The sequence below is a fragment of the Equus caballus genome, chromosome 16 (assembly GCF_041296265.1).
Source record: "Equus caballus isolate H_3958 breed thoroughbred chromosome 16, TB-T2T, whole genome shotgun sequence".
Lineage (NCBI taxonomy): Eukaryota > Metazoa > Chordata > Mammalia > Perissodactyla > Equidae > Equus > Equus caballus.
The window spans coordinates 31991719-32004206 of NC_091699.1; the positions used below are offsets into that span (position 1 = coordinate 31991719).

General features: G+C 40.4%; 1 protein-coding gene across 7 annotated transcripts in view; it reads left to right on the forward strand.

Moving 5' to 3' along the window:
* Positions 1-12488, forward strand: part of FRMD4B (FERM domain containing 4B) — a 308178-nt gene that overhangs the window by 206795 nt on the left and 88895 nt on the right. For all 7 annotated transcript variants that reach the window (XM_070238641.1, XM_023620093.2, XM_070238640.1 and 4 more), the window contains one exon: positions 6461-6545. In XM_070238641.1, the coding sequence (XP_070094742.1) occupies positions 6461-6545 (85 nt within the window). The remainder of the gene's footprint in view (positions 1-6460; positions 6546-12488) is intronic.

Sequence of the window (12488 nt, forward strand, 5' to 3'; positions counted from 1 at the left end):
CTGTTCTGGAGTTTTGAAGTGAAGAAGCAAGTACTTTACCACGTGAAGCAAATATTCACCACATGACCCTGACGCTTCTGCCTGGGGCAGAAGGTTCCCTCCCCTTTCGGACAGGTCATAGCAAGGCCCGACCCCTCCTGGGCCTCCAGCCCTTCCCTGGAGAACTCAGAAGGAGTCACACTGTGGGAGAGGAACAGCGGGGCAGGTTTCTGCAGGCTTACCTGGAGGGCCGTCTCTGGGTCTCCTGGCAATGCCTGGAAATTCAGAAGTGAGAAAGAGTTTCCTGGCAGGAGAGCACGTTGTAGAAGCAAATAGTACTTCCCTTGGGGAATTCTCGAAGACTGCACCCCTCCCAGAGATGAAAGGGAGCATATGGGACTCCCACAAGCACTGCATAATAGCTTGGAAAAAGTGATGTGCTTGGAGAAAGTAAAATACACTGAAATTACACTGCTGTCTTCAGCATGCATTATAAAGTGAGACTATGACGTTGTAGGGTCATTACAAGCAATAAACAAAGATCTCCCTGCTGCGAATGTGGATTAAGATCTGATAGAAATCCACTTGGGCAGGTGGCTTCATTAAGTGCCTAAAATTACCCACGGTGACTGAACGTAACCCAGAATAAGGCATTTTGCTTTAGCCCTCACTGCATGCCGGTCACAAACTCAGCATTGTTCAGAATGCGAAATAATTGACAAGTCTTGCCCAATTCACCTTCTTTGAAGATATCACTCAGACACAGCGAGGCCCTTGAAAACAAAGAACATATGCTCAATTGGGGAGAAAAGTCGTAGCTTGTCAAAAGAACGTTCATTTCAGTATCTTCCCATTCTGTGTCAAAATGGACACTTTTGTAGCATTTTGCTTCCTTGAGAGATAGAGCTTAGGAAAGATACCTAGAATTTTTATTCTTGTTTTTATAGTTAAAGTTTTAAAGAGGTTCCCAACTAAGTCAATGCCGTTTATTATAGTCCAATTGTCAGAGGAATAATAATAATAATATATTGCTGAATAATATCACTGCTGAACGACATGCCACCCACTAAGGTGAGCGCGTTTAAAACGTCTCTCATTTCTCCGGTGGATGGTTGCACAAGTGAGGGAAGGGAGGCACTGAGAGGAGGAGCGGTTGGCCCAGGGCCCCAAGATGCATCAGTGTTGGAGCTGGAGTTCAAACTAGTATCTCCCCAACTCCACGGTGTTGACTTTGACCATGATGAATAAGTGCCACAAGATGTAAATATTGACCACTACGTGTAAGTGATTGCTTAAAGAACAGCCCGTTCCAAACAACGTGAGTGTTCTGCTTTTTGACACGCATGTGTTGTCGTCTGGCTGACAGGCCTGCCTCCCCTCCAAGACATCTTTGTCACGCTGTTGTGGTGTGATGTTCTGTTATCACTGATGAGTGGTTACGTGAACACTCGTCTGATCAAGAAAGGAAAAATAAATGCTACTGGGAAGACCACAAAAAGTGGAGACAAAACCACCCCAAGAAAATCCTCTGCTCAAGACATGATACTTGTTAAGCTGTGTGAGGTTTGTTTTCAAATACATGCCTAGTCAGAAAGCCTGGGTTCATTATGAGGCTGAAAATTTAACCATGGGCTTCAGCTTCACAAAATCTTAGTGAGCTATTTCAGCAAGCACACAGAAAAGAAACAGTATCCTTTTGCCAAAAAAGGGCTGAAACAAAAGGTTTTTATTTTATGAGTCTGGGATAGTCCGTTTCGTGTCATTAAGAAGTCCTAAATTTTGTTTTCAGTTCACGGTAAGTGTTGATAGGTGTGTCTGGGGAGCTATTCTCCCGAAGGACCATATGTACTTTTCATACACTCCATAAATATGAAGTCGTTACAATGGCCCCCTTGAGGGAGAGAAGGGATCATGGATTCAGAAAGCAGGTAATCGGATGCCTAGGCAGAAAGGGAGAAGGCAACAGGGCAGGTGGCCAGAAAGTAGTGGGAAACAAGAGAGGGACCTGTTTACTGGAACTAGAAGGTAGTCAGGGGCCTGGGCTTCAGAAACAAGGTGAAGCCAGTTTCTAGCACAAAGGTATCTGTGTAGAGTTGGACAAGCCACAAATTGATTTGGTGCGCAGCCACCCAGCTCCCTGCCTATGGTTTCTTAAATTCTCAAAGACTAGCAAGAGGATCGGTCTGGTTAGTATGTCCTCTCCCTGGAATGCCCTTCCTACCTTCGTTACCTGGTGAACTCATGCATTCTTTAAGACTCGGCTCAATTGTCCAAGGGGACACTTAGTGTCCTGTGACACTTAGGCCTATGAATTGCAGTTTGGCAGCCTTCTCCTTCTTGATTCATAAGCTGAGTTGATGACATCCCTCCCTTGGGCCCCATGGCACTGTGTACATGTTATATTTTGTTGTAATCATTATTGTAGGAGAGCATTACATCATATTGGTTTGGAATATGAACTTTGAAGTCTGACAGGCCTTAGTTCAAATCATGGCTCCACCACTTCCTCCAAGTATGGCTTGGAGAAGATGACTTTACATCTCTGTATCTCAGTTTTCTCCTCTGTGAAATGGGTTCATGATTTGCTATCTATGGCTTCCGGTTGTACTGAAGATGAAATGAGATGATGCGTGTTGAGTCCTTTGTGTTGTCCCCAGCACATGGGAAGCCCTCTATTAATTTGGATTCTTTGGTTGCCAGCAACAGAAAGCAATTGTGGGTAACTAACAGAATTGAAGGAAAACTGAACTGACAAGGCCTCAGAAAAGATAGAAATCCAGGCTTCTGTAGAGATCCAGGGAGGCGAAACCAGTGGACAATTTCATCAGGGGACTGCTGGCAGAACAGTGGACTCTGACCGTTTTTGATCTTTAGGCTTTCTAATCATATTTCTATCCCGTGGTGAAAGAATCTGACTGGTCTAGCTGGGGTCACATGCCCACACCTTGGAGAGGGAGTTCTAGCTCAATAGAAGGAATGTGCTCTGCTGTTCGATGTATATAGCCAGTGACCATTAAGGCTTTTGCAAATGTGACTCCTGCTGCGGGCCACTGCAGCTTTATTTATTTAGTAACACAAACATAGAAATGTTTTTCTTTGAGGGAGATTTGTCCTGAGCTAACATCTGTTTCCGATCTTCCTCTTTTTGTATGTGAGTTACCACCACAGCATGGTGACTGACAAGTGGTGCAGGTCCATGCCCAGGAACTGAACCCAGGCTGCCAAAGCAGAGCACGCCAAACTTAACCACTAGGCCACCGGGGCTGGCCCACAAATGTAGAATTTTTTTAAAAAAAAACTTTTGGAGACAAGAGGAAAATTTGAATAAGGGCTGGATTTTAAATATTAGGGAATTATTATGACTTTGGTAGTGTGAAAACTCGTTAAGGTTATACTTTTATTACAATCCCTCTCTGTTAGAAATACATATTGATGTAATTAAAAGTGAAAGGAAAAAAGAAAAATCACTGAATCTTGGTGTAGAAAACAGACCCTAAGTTCTGCGGGTCTGATCTGGACTCTTTCTAGGGCAGGGAGAGCACTTCCTCTGAGAAAACCTATCCCTTCGGAGACTACTCCAGCTTTTAAAAAGGTGTTTCATAGGTTAATCCAAAATGTCACCTTATATTTTTTGTCCATTGATTCTGATTCTCTTTTTTGAAGCAATAGAGAACAAACATACTTCTTTCTATGTTAACATGTTGGGGGATATTGCACTAGTCTTGTTTCTCTGCCTATTTTTTAACATGGTAGAGCCACACACAATTATTAAGCGCTGGTCGAGGGAACTAGGAGAGACAGCCCAGGAGGAGGTTCTGCTTAGGAACATTGTCTACAGAGTCAAAGGGACCCAAATCAAGACCTAACCCTGCATGTAGGCAGATCTCTAAAACTCAGTTTCTGCATCTGTGAAATGGGCGTACTGATAGGTTTCTCCTACGCAGGGTTCTTTTGAGAATTAAATGAAACATTGTGTGGAAGGCACTTAGTGTGTGGCCCAACACAAAGTAAGAGCTCAGGAAACAGCAGCTGTGACATTACTGCTGCCCTTTCAGGCTGCCCACTGGAAACCCGCTCATCTTATCTTAGTGGACAGAGATAAAAATGCATGCAAAGGCAAAGAAAGCAGGAAACCACAGCCACCACCCAGTTGAATGGAAGGTCCTTCGGGATGCAAGGAAACTTAGAAACACAGTTCATCCCAGGTCTACAGCAGTAGCCGGCCTCGGGTCCTGCTTGCTTTGTGTCCACCATCGCGGTGACTCACTACTCTCTGCTTCTGCTCTGTCAGCTCGTGCTGTTGACACTTGTCCTTCTGTCTCTGCCTCATGGCTTCTGCTTAGTGCCTCTCTCTGCCTCCACTGTTTCCCTCTTGACCTTTTTCTCTGTCTCTCAGTCTAAGAGATCATACGTGATTGGTTTGTTCGTTGCTTATCCCCTATAAGGAGCCTCTTTTGGGTTGAACTCTCTTCTTTCCAGGCTAGCTTACTCATCGGCTGCCTTTGAGTCAGGTGACTATCCTTGGTCTATCCAGCAGTGGCCAGAGTAGGAGAAACTAAACTGATGGGAGAATACCCAGATTATACAAATCCTGTCTTGGTGAAAGCCGAACTATGAATGTCTGTCACATTATCCCAAAGAGAATCTCTTTAGCTACAATATTTTTCCCACTTGGATTTCTTTTTATCCTATAGAATACCATCTTTTCCTGGCCTTCACATATAGCTCAAATCCCATCACGTCCTTGAAGCCTTTCTAACACAATGCAAGGTTTACTGAGCCACAAGGAATTTCTTGAATCCATACCACATGCCAGGAACTGTAGTAGGCACTTTATGTATAATATAGCTCATTTAAATCCCATAAAGTCATTATCACCACTTTATAGGTAAAGGATCTCAGACTGAAAGCTTAAGTCACTTCTCCCAGGCCATATAGCATTAAATTCCAAAAAATGGATTTTTTTTTTAACAATTGTTAACATTTACTGAGTGTTTTACATATATTATCTCATTTAAGCCTTCCAAAATCCCATGAGGTAAGTGCAGTCACGGCACTCATTTTAGAAAAGACGCAGAGAAGCTAATTTGCTAAAGCCACATAGCTAATAAATGATGGAGGTGGGATGCCACATTCTAGATCTTTCTGATTTCACTGCCTATTACCCCCCCAATTCCTCATTTCCCTCCCTACCTTAGTACTTAACCTTCCCTTCTTACAAACCTGACACTCATCAGTCTTCACTAATCTCCCTTATAAGTGAGATAAACCCTTGTAAGTAGAAATATAAAGGATTTATTCTCTTTCTGGAACTTCCCTTGATGATTCAACGTTAGAGGTGGAATTTTTCAAATAATTTTACCATCTCAGTGATAAAATCTTTCGTGTCCTTTTTCATTTTTATCTATTTATCAAATGTTTGGTCATTGTTGGGGTGGGGGGAACAAATGCCCAAGGTTTATCATGATTTGGCAGAGCTAAGGACAGGCTCACGGTGTCACTTTCGTCCTGGTTTCTCTTGACTCTCACCAGTTCCAGAGCAAGTTCTCTTCCAGGCCCCGAGCTGTGACCTGTCTTGGGGCATGATGTCTCTTCATGCATTATTCATCAGGCGAGGCTCCAATACTTCAGAAAAACTTCTGGGCCTCAGCTGGCTCGCTCACCCACCCCAGAGCACCGGCCGTCACCCACCAGCTTCATCGTTATGGGATTATGAAAACAGAGGTTGTTAAAGATTCTCCTCCCCTCCCCACAAGGGGCTGTCCAGAGCTCGACTAAGAGAGAGACCTGCAATCTGTGGCCTCACAGATTGTACAGCAAAAGCCCGAAAAAGGTGGTGGGGGGACTGAGACCCAGAATCCTCTGATTTGCATGAGAAAAGACCAAGATTAAGTACTACTGAGAGTTTGGCTTCCAGCCAAGGGAAAGCCCAGAGCCTGGAAGGATGAGAGAGAGGGAGGAGGGTGTGATTGAAACTTGCCTGGTGGAGGGGTAAGGTAGGCGTGGGGCCCTCACACCCACCCCGAGGCTGGACACCACTGAGCCACAAGCGAGCCTCAGGGTTCACTTATGTGGTGCTTACTCAGCCGACTTCTGCTTTCCACCCTCAGAGCTCACCTGGGCTTTGTTTTGAGGCTGTCTGAGGTCTTACGAACTCCCAGAATGTGTGTCAGAGAATGGAGAACACAGATATGGTTGTGTTTGCCGTTGGATACCATTTTGGATTTCTCTTTAACTCACCTTCCAACACACAAAGGCCTTCTGCAAGAGATTTTATCTGCACGTACGTGTCCATACACACACATCATACAGACACACTTAGATATGTGTTAGAGATTTCTTTTAAAGGAAAAAATCGCACAGCCATCCCTTAATTGCTCAAAATTCTCTCTCTGCTTTTGGGGAGACTACATGAGGAAATGAAATCATGCTGAGAGAAGAAAAGAAATCCAAGGAAACAAACTTTTGTACTGTGTTTCAGGTTTTACATTGAGAGCATATCGTTTCTAAAGGATAAAACCACCGTGGAGCTGTTTTTCCTGAATGCAAAGTCCTGTGTGCACAAGGTAAGGTGCCTGTTTGTTATGTTGAGTGAATGATTCCAGAGGGACTGCGGTTGGAGGAAGAAACGGTGTTGTCTGTCTTTTGATGTTCCAACGAAGAAAAATGGCCATAGGCTTTTCCGTTGATATTTTCTACCCCACCAAAAAAAAAAATGGCAGCTTTTCTCAAATTCTGAGTGAGGAAGCCAGTCATCTGCAGAGGAATCTTGCTCACACACAATCACTACTACCTTAACTGCAACTAATCCTCTACACAGAATGCCCAGAAAGACACAGAAGATGATCAATCAGATTCTGATGGAAAACCTCACAAAAGTGGGGCCAGAAATCTTTTTATCAGAGTATGCCTTACATTTACCATATTTGTTTAGGGGCCTCTGCTCAGAACCACGTGCTTTAAAGCAGTGTCTCAGTTATCTGTGGTGAGGGACCAGTTTTTGCTTTATTGTTTTTAATTTTATCCAAGGTGTGGAGGACACATTGCGTTTGGGGAAAATTCAATAAACATGAATTGCTAGAAAAATGATCCCATGCTTGGATGTTGCAGCCATGTCAAATTGTTATGAAAGTTTGACACATTCTCAATTTTTATCCTGTCTCCTTGCAGGCTAGCATTGCTTTAAAGGCCTCCACTCTGACCTCCTCAAACCACAGCCTCAGCCAGGGCAGGGAGTCTGTGGGCCAAGGTCTGCTCGTCTGGAGCCTAGCTCCTCCCTTCGAGGTTATGGTCTCAGTGTTCAGGATCTCAGATCCCATGCTTGCTTTCAGGGCCAATGGGAGCCCCTTCTGCCCATATACATTGCTTTAAGTCTGAGGGGTGGCCAGGGACAGCTGGATGGTGCCTGGCCTAGAAAGACAAGGCAGCAGGCTATGAGTTAGAGAACCGACATTGGTGCTCTTCCCCTAGGCTCCCAAAATCTTAAAGGTGGCCCACTGCACGCACAAAACTTTAATTGGTGTAAGACTCAGCAAGGGCAGAGCTCTGCTTGAGTATTTTTAACAGCTTTATTGAGCTATAATTGACTGTATTTAAGGTGTATAATTTTATAAGTTTAACATATATCCATAATACTCATGAAATGATCACCACAATCAAGATAGTGCATATACCCAGCAACTACAGATCTGCTTTCTCTCATGGTAGATGTTTACATTTTCTGGAGTTTTATATAAATGGAATCATACAGTAGGTAATCTTTTTGTCGTCTTTCAATAAGCATAATTATTTTGCGATTCATCCATGTTATTGTGTGTATCGATTATTGCTGAGTAGTATTCCATTATATGGCTATACTTTAAATTGTTTATCTGTTCACCTGTGGGCTTTTTTCAATTTTCTTCCCAGCTTTACTGAGATATAATTGACATATAACATTCTGTCAGTTTAAGGTGTACGATATGATGATTTGATACACGTGTATATTGTGAAATAATCATCCGTTCACCTGTTGATGGACATTTGGATGGTACTAGTTTGGGGACTATTACAGATAAAACTGCTGTGAACAATCATGTACAAGCCGTTGTATGCATATATGCTTGCCTTCTGGGGGGTAAATTCCCGGGAGTAGAATGGCTAGATCATATGGTAGATAAGTTAAACTTTTTAAGGTCCTGCTAAATTGTTTTCCAAAGTGGTTGTGCTATTTTAAACTCCCACCAGCAGTTTATGAGTGTTCTAGTTCCCTCATATCCTTGTCACCACTTGGCATGGTTAGTCTTTCTCATTTTAGCCGTTCTGATAAGCGTGAAGTGGTATCTCATCGTGGTTTTAATTTGGATTTTCCTGATGACATACGATGTTGAGCATCTCTCGTGTGCTTATTTACCATCCATATATCTTCTTTATGTTTGACTCTTTTGCCTAATTTCTTTGGGTTGTTTGTTTTCTTCTATTGAGTTTTCAGAGTGTATATTTTCTGGATCCAAGTATTTTATCATTTATATGGATGCAAATATTTTCTTCCAGTCTGTGGCTTGCTTTTCATTCTCTCAATGTTTTTCAAAGACTAGAAGGCTTTTTATTTTTTTGATGAAGTCCATTTTATCAATTTGTTCTTTTATAGATTGCACACTTTTGATGTCATAACTCAGCAACTTTGCCTAACTCAAGATCACAAAGATTTTCCCATGTGCTTTCTTCTAGAAGTTTTAGAGTTTTAGGTTTAACATTTAGGTCTATGATCCATTTTGAGTTTATTTTTATACGGCACAAAGTATGGATTGAGGTTCTTTTTTTTTTTTTTTTTTTGGCATATGGATATTCAGTTGGTCCAGCACCACTTGTTTAAAAGACTGTTATTTCTCCATTGCATTAGCTATGCACCTTTTTCAAAAATCAGTTGTCCATATATGTGTGTTTATTTCTGGGCTCTCTATGCTGCCACATTGATGTATTTGTCACTGTTCATGCCTGTAACACACTATTTTGATTCCTGCAGCTTTATAATGTCTTGAAATCAGAACAAACTCCAACTTTGTTCTTTTTCAAAGCTGCTTTATTTATTCTAAGTTTTTTGCATTTCCACATGAATTTTAGATTCAGCTTATTGATTTCTACCCAAAAAGCCCCCGCAAAACTTGTTGAGATTTTTATTAGGATTGCACTGAATCTATAGACCAATGTGGAAAGAATTGATGAGTTATCAGACCCGTGAAAGAGGTAGCTATCTCCATTTATACAGATCATCTTTAGTTTATCTCTGTAGTGTTTTGTAGTTTTCAGTATACACGTCTTTTGTCAGATTTGTCCCTGAGTCTTCCATATTATTTGATACAATTGTAAATGGTATCTTCTTGTTTCAATTTCTGAATGTTCATTACTAGTATATAGAAATCCAATTGATTTTTGTGTGTGGATCTTGAATCCTGCAACCTTGCTAAGCTCACTTATCACTCTTTTTTTATTTTATTTATTTTATTTTTTTTAAAGATTGGCACCTAGGCTAACAACTGTTGCCAATCTTCTTTTTTTTTTTTAAGGATTGGCACCTGGGCTAACAACTGTTGCCAAGCTTTTTTTTTTTTTTTTCCCTGCTTTATCTCCCCAAACCCTCCCTGTACACAGTTGTATATCTTAGTTGCACGTCCTTCTAGTTGTGGGATGTGGGATGCCGCCTCAACGTGGCCTGACGAGCGGTGCCATGTCCGCGCCCCGGATCCGAACCCTGGGCCGCCGCAGCGGAGCGCGCGAACTTAACCACTCGGCCACGGAGCCAGCCCTCACTTATCACTCTTGGTGGCTTTTTTGTAGATTCCATCAGATTCTCTTTATAGATGACCATGTCATCTGCTAATAAAGATAGTTTTACTTCTCCCTTTACAATCTGCATGCCTTTTTATTAGTTGTCAAGTTTATAGGCATGGTTGTTCATAGTATTTCCTCACTATCTTTTTAACATATGCATTCTGTAGTAATATCACCTCTCTCAATCCTGATCTTAATAATTGGTGTCTTCTCTCGTTTTTTTCCAATCAGTCTGGCTAGAAGTGTATCATTATTGAGCTTCTCAAACAACCAGCTTGTGGTTTCAGTGATTTTTCTCTGTTGTTTTTCTGTTTTCTATTTCATTGATTTCTGCTATGATCTTTATTATAAGCTTTATCGTTTTGTTATTTTCTTTCTTCTCCTTTTTGGTTTAATTTGCTCTTCTTATTCTAGTTTCTTAAGATAGAAGCTAAGATCAGTGATTGCAGATGTTTCTTTTCTAATATAGGCATTCAGTCCTATAACATTTCTCCCTAAGTACTGATTTTGTAGGATCCCACAAATTCTGATACACTGTTTTCATTTTCATTCATTCCAAAATATTTTCTAATTTCTTTTTTGATAAGTTCATTGTTAATTAGAAGAGTGTAGTTTGGTTTCCAAGTATTTGGAGATTTTTAGAGATCTTTCTGTTATTTATTTCTAATGTAATCCCACTGTGGTCAGAGAACACACTTTGTATGGATTAATCCTTTTACATTTATTGAGACTTGTTTTATGGTCCAGAGTATGCTCCATCTTGGTAACTTGTCTATATGCACTTGGGAAGAATGTATATTATGCTGTCATTGGGTGGAATGTTCTATAAACGTTAATTAGATCAACTTGGTTGATGCTATTGTTCAGGTCTACTATTGTGATTGTATATCTACTTCTTGTATCAATTATTGAGGGGTGTTGAAATCTCTAGATATTATTGTGGATTTTCTATTTCTCTTTGCAGTTCTACAGTTTTTGTTTCATGTATTTTGAAGTTCTGTTATTAGGACATAAATATTTAGGATTGCTATGTTCTCTTGCTTATCATTATAAAATGATCCTCTTTATTCTGAAATCTGCTTCGTTTGGTATTAATATAACCACTCCAAGTTTCTTTTGATTAGTGTTAGCATGGTAAATCTTTTTCCATCTTTCTAATTTAAAACTATTTGTGTCTGCATATTTAAAATGCATTTTTTTATGGACAACATATAGTTGCATCTTGATTTTTTAAATCCGTTTTGGCAATCTCTGTCTTTTAACTGATTTTTAGACTATTTACATTTAATGTGATTATTAACATGGTTAAGTTTATCTTGCTATTTGTTTTCTATTTGTCCCATCTGTTCTTTGTTCCTTTTTTCTGCCTTCTTTTGGATTTATTGAGTATTTTATAATTCCATTTTACCTCCTTTGTTGAATTATTGGTTATGACTCTTTGTTTCATTATTTCCGTGGTTGCTTTAGGGTTTATAGTATACATCTTTAATTTATCAGGTCTACCTTCAAGTGATAGACCATTTCATGTGTAGTACAAACTTACAATAGTATATTTCCATTTCCTCCCTCTCAGCCTTTATGCTATCCGTGTCATACTTAGGTATGTTATAGATGCACACATCACTGTTACTGTTTTTGTATAAACATTCAATTACCTCTGGCTGCTTTTAAGATTTTCTCTTTATCACTGCTTTAAGCAATTTGATTATGAGGTGCTTTGGTGTAGCTTTCTTCATGTTTCTTTTCTTTTTTTTTTAAGGTATTCTTTTTTTTCTGGTGAGGAAGACTGGCCCTGAGCTAACATCTGTTGCCAATCTTCCTCTTTTTTTTTGTTTTCTCCCCAAGCCCCCAGTCTGTAGTCATATATCCTAGTTGCAAGTCATTCTAGTTCTTTTATGTGGGATGCTGCCACATCATGGCTTGATGAGTGGTATGTAGGTACATGCCCAGGATCCAAACCAACAAACCCCAGGCCGCTGAAGTGCAGCACACAAACTTCACCACTCGGCCGTGGGGCCAGCCCATTCTTCATGTTTCTTGTGACTGGTGTTTATTGAGCATCTTGGACTTGTGAGTTTATAGTTTTCATCCAAGTTGGAAATATCTCAGCCATTTTTTCCTCAAATATTTTTTCTGCCCCCGCCATCCCTCCTTTATAAACTCCAGTTACATTACACACATAGTGGGCCACCTCAAGTTGTCCCACAGTTCAGTGATGCCCTTTTCCTTTTATTTAGTTATTTTTTCTGCATTTTGTTTTGGATAGTTTCTATTGCTGTCTTCAAGTTCATTGATTTTTTCTTTTGCAATCTAATCTGCCACTTATCGCATCCTGTGTATTGGAGTTTTTATCTTTAGAAATTTGATTTAGATCTTTTTTACATCTTGCACGTGACTACTTGACTTTTTGAAATAGGAGCTATGGTTATAATAATTGTTTTAATGTCCTCATCTGCTTATTCTAATATCTGTGTCAAGTCTGGGTGGTTTAGATTGACTGATTTTTCTCCTCATTATAGGTCATGTTTTCCTGCCTACTTGCATGCCTGGTAATATTTGATTGAATGCTGGACATTGTTTAATTTTGTATTTTGGGGTGCTGCATATTTTTATATTCCTATAAATATTCTTGATATTTTTGGGGGGACTACAGTTCAGTTCCTTGGATGCAGTTTGATTTTTTTCAGTTATTACTTTTA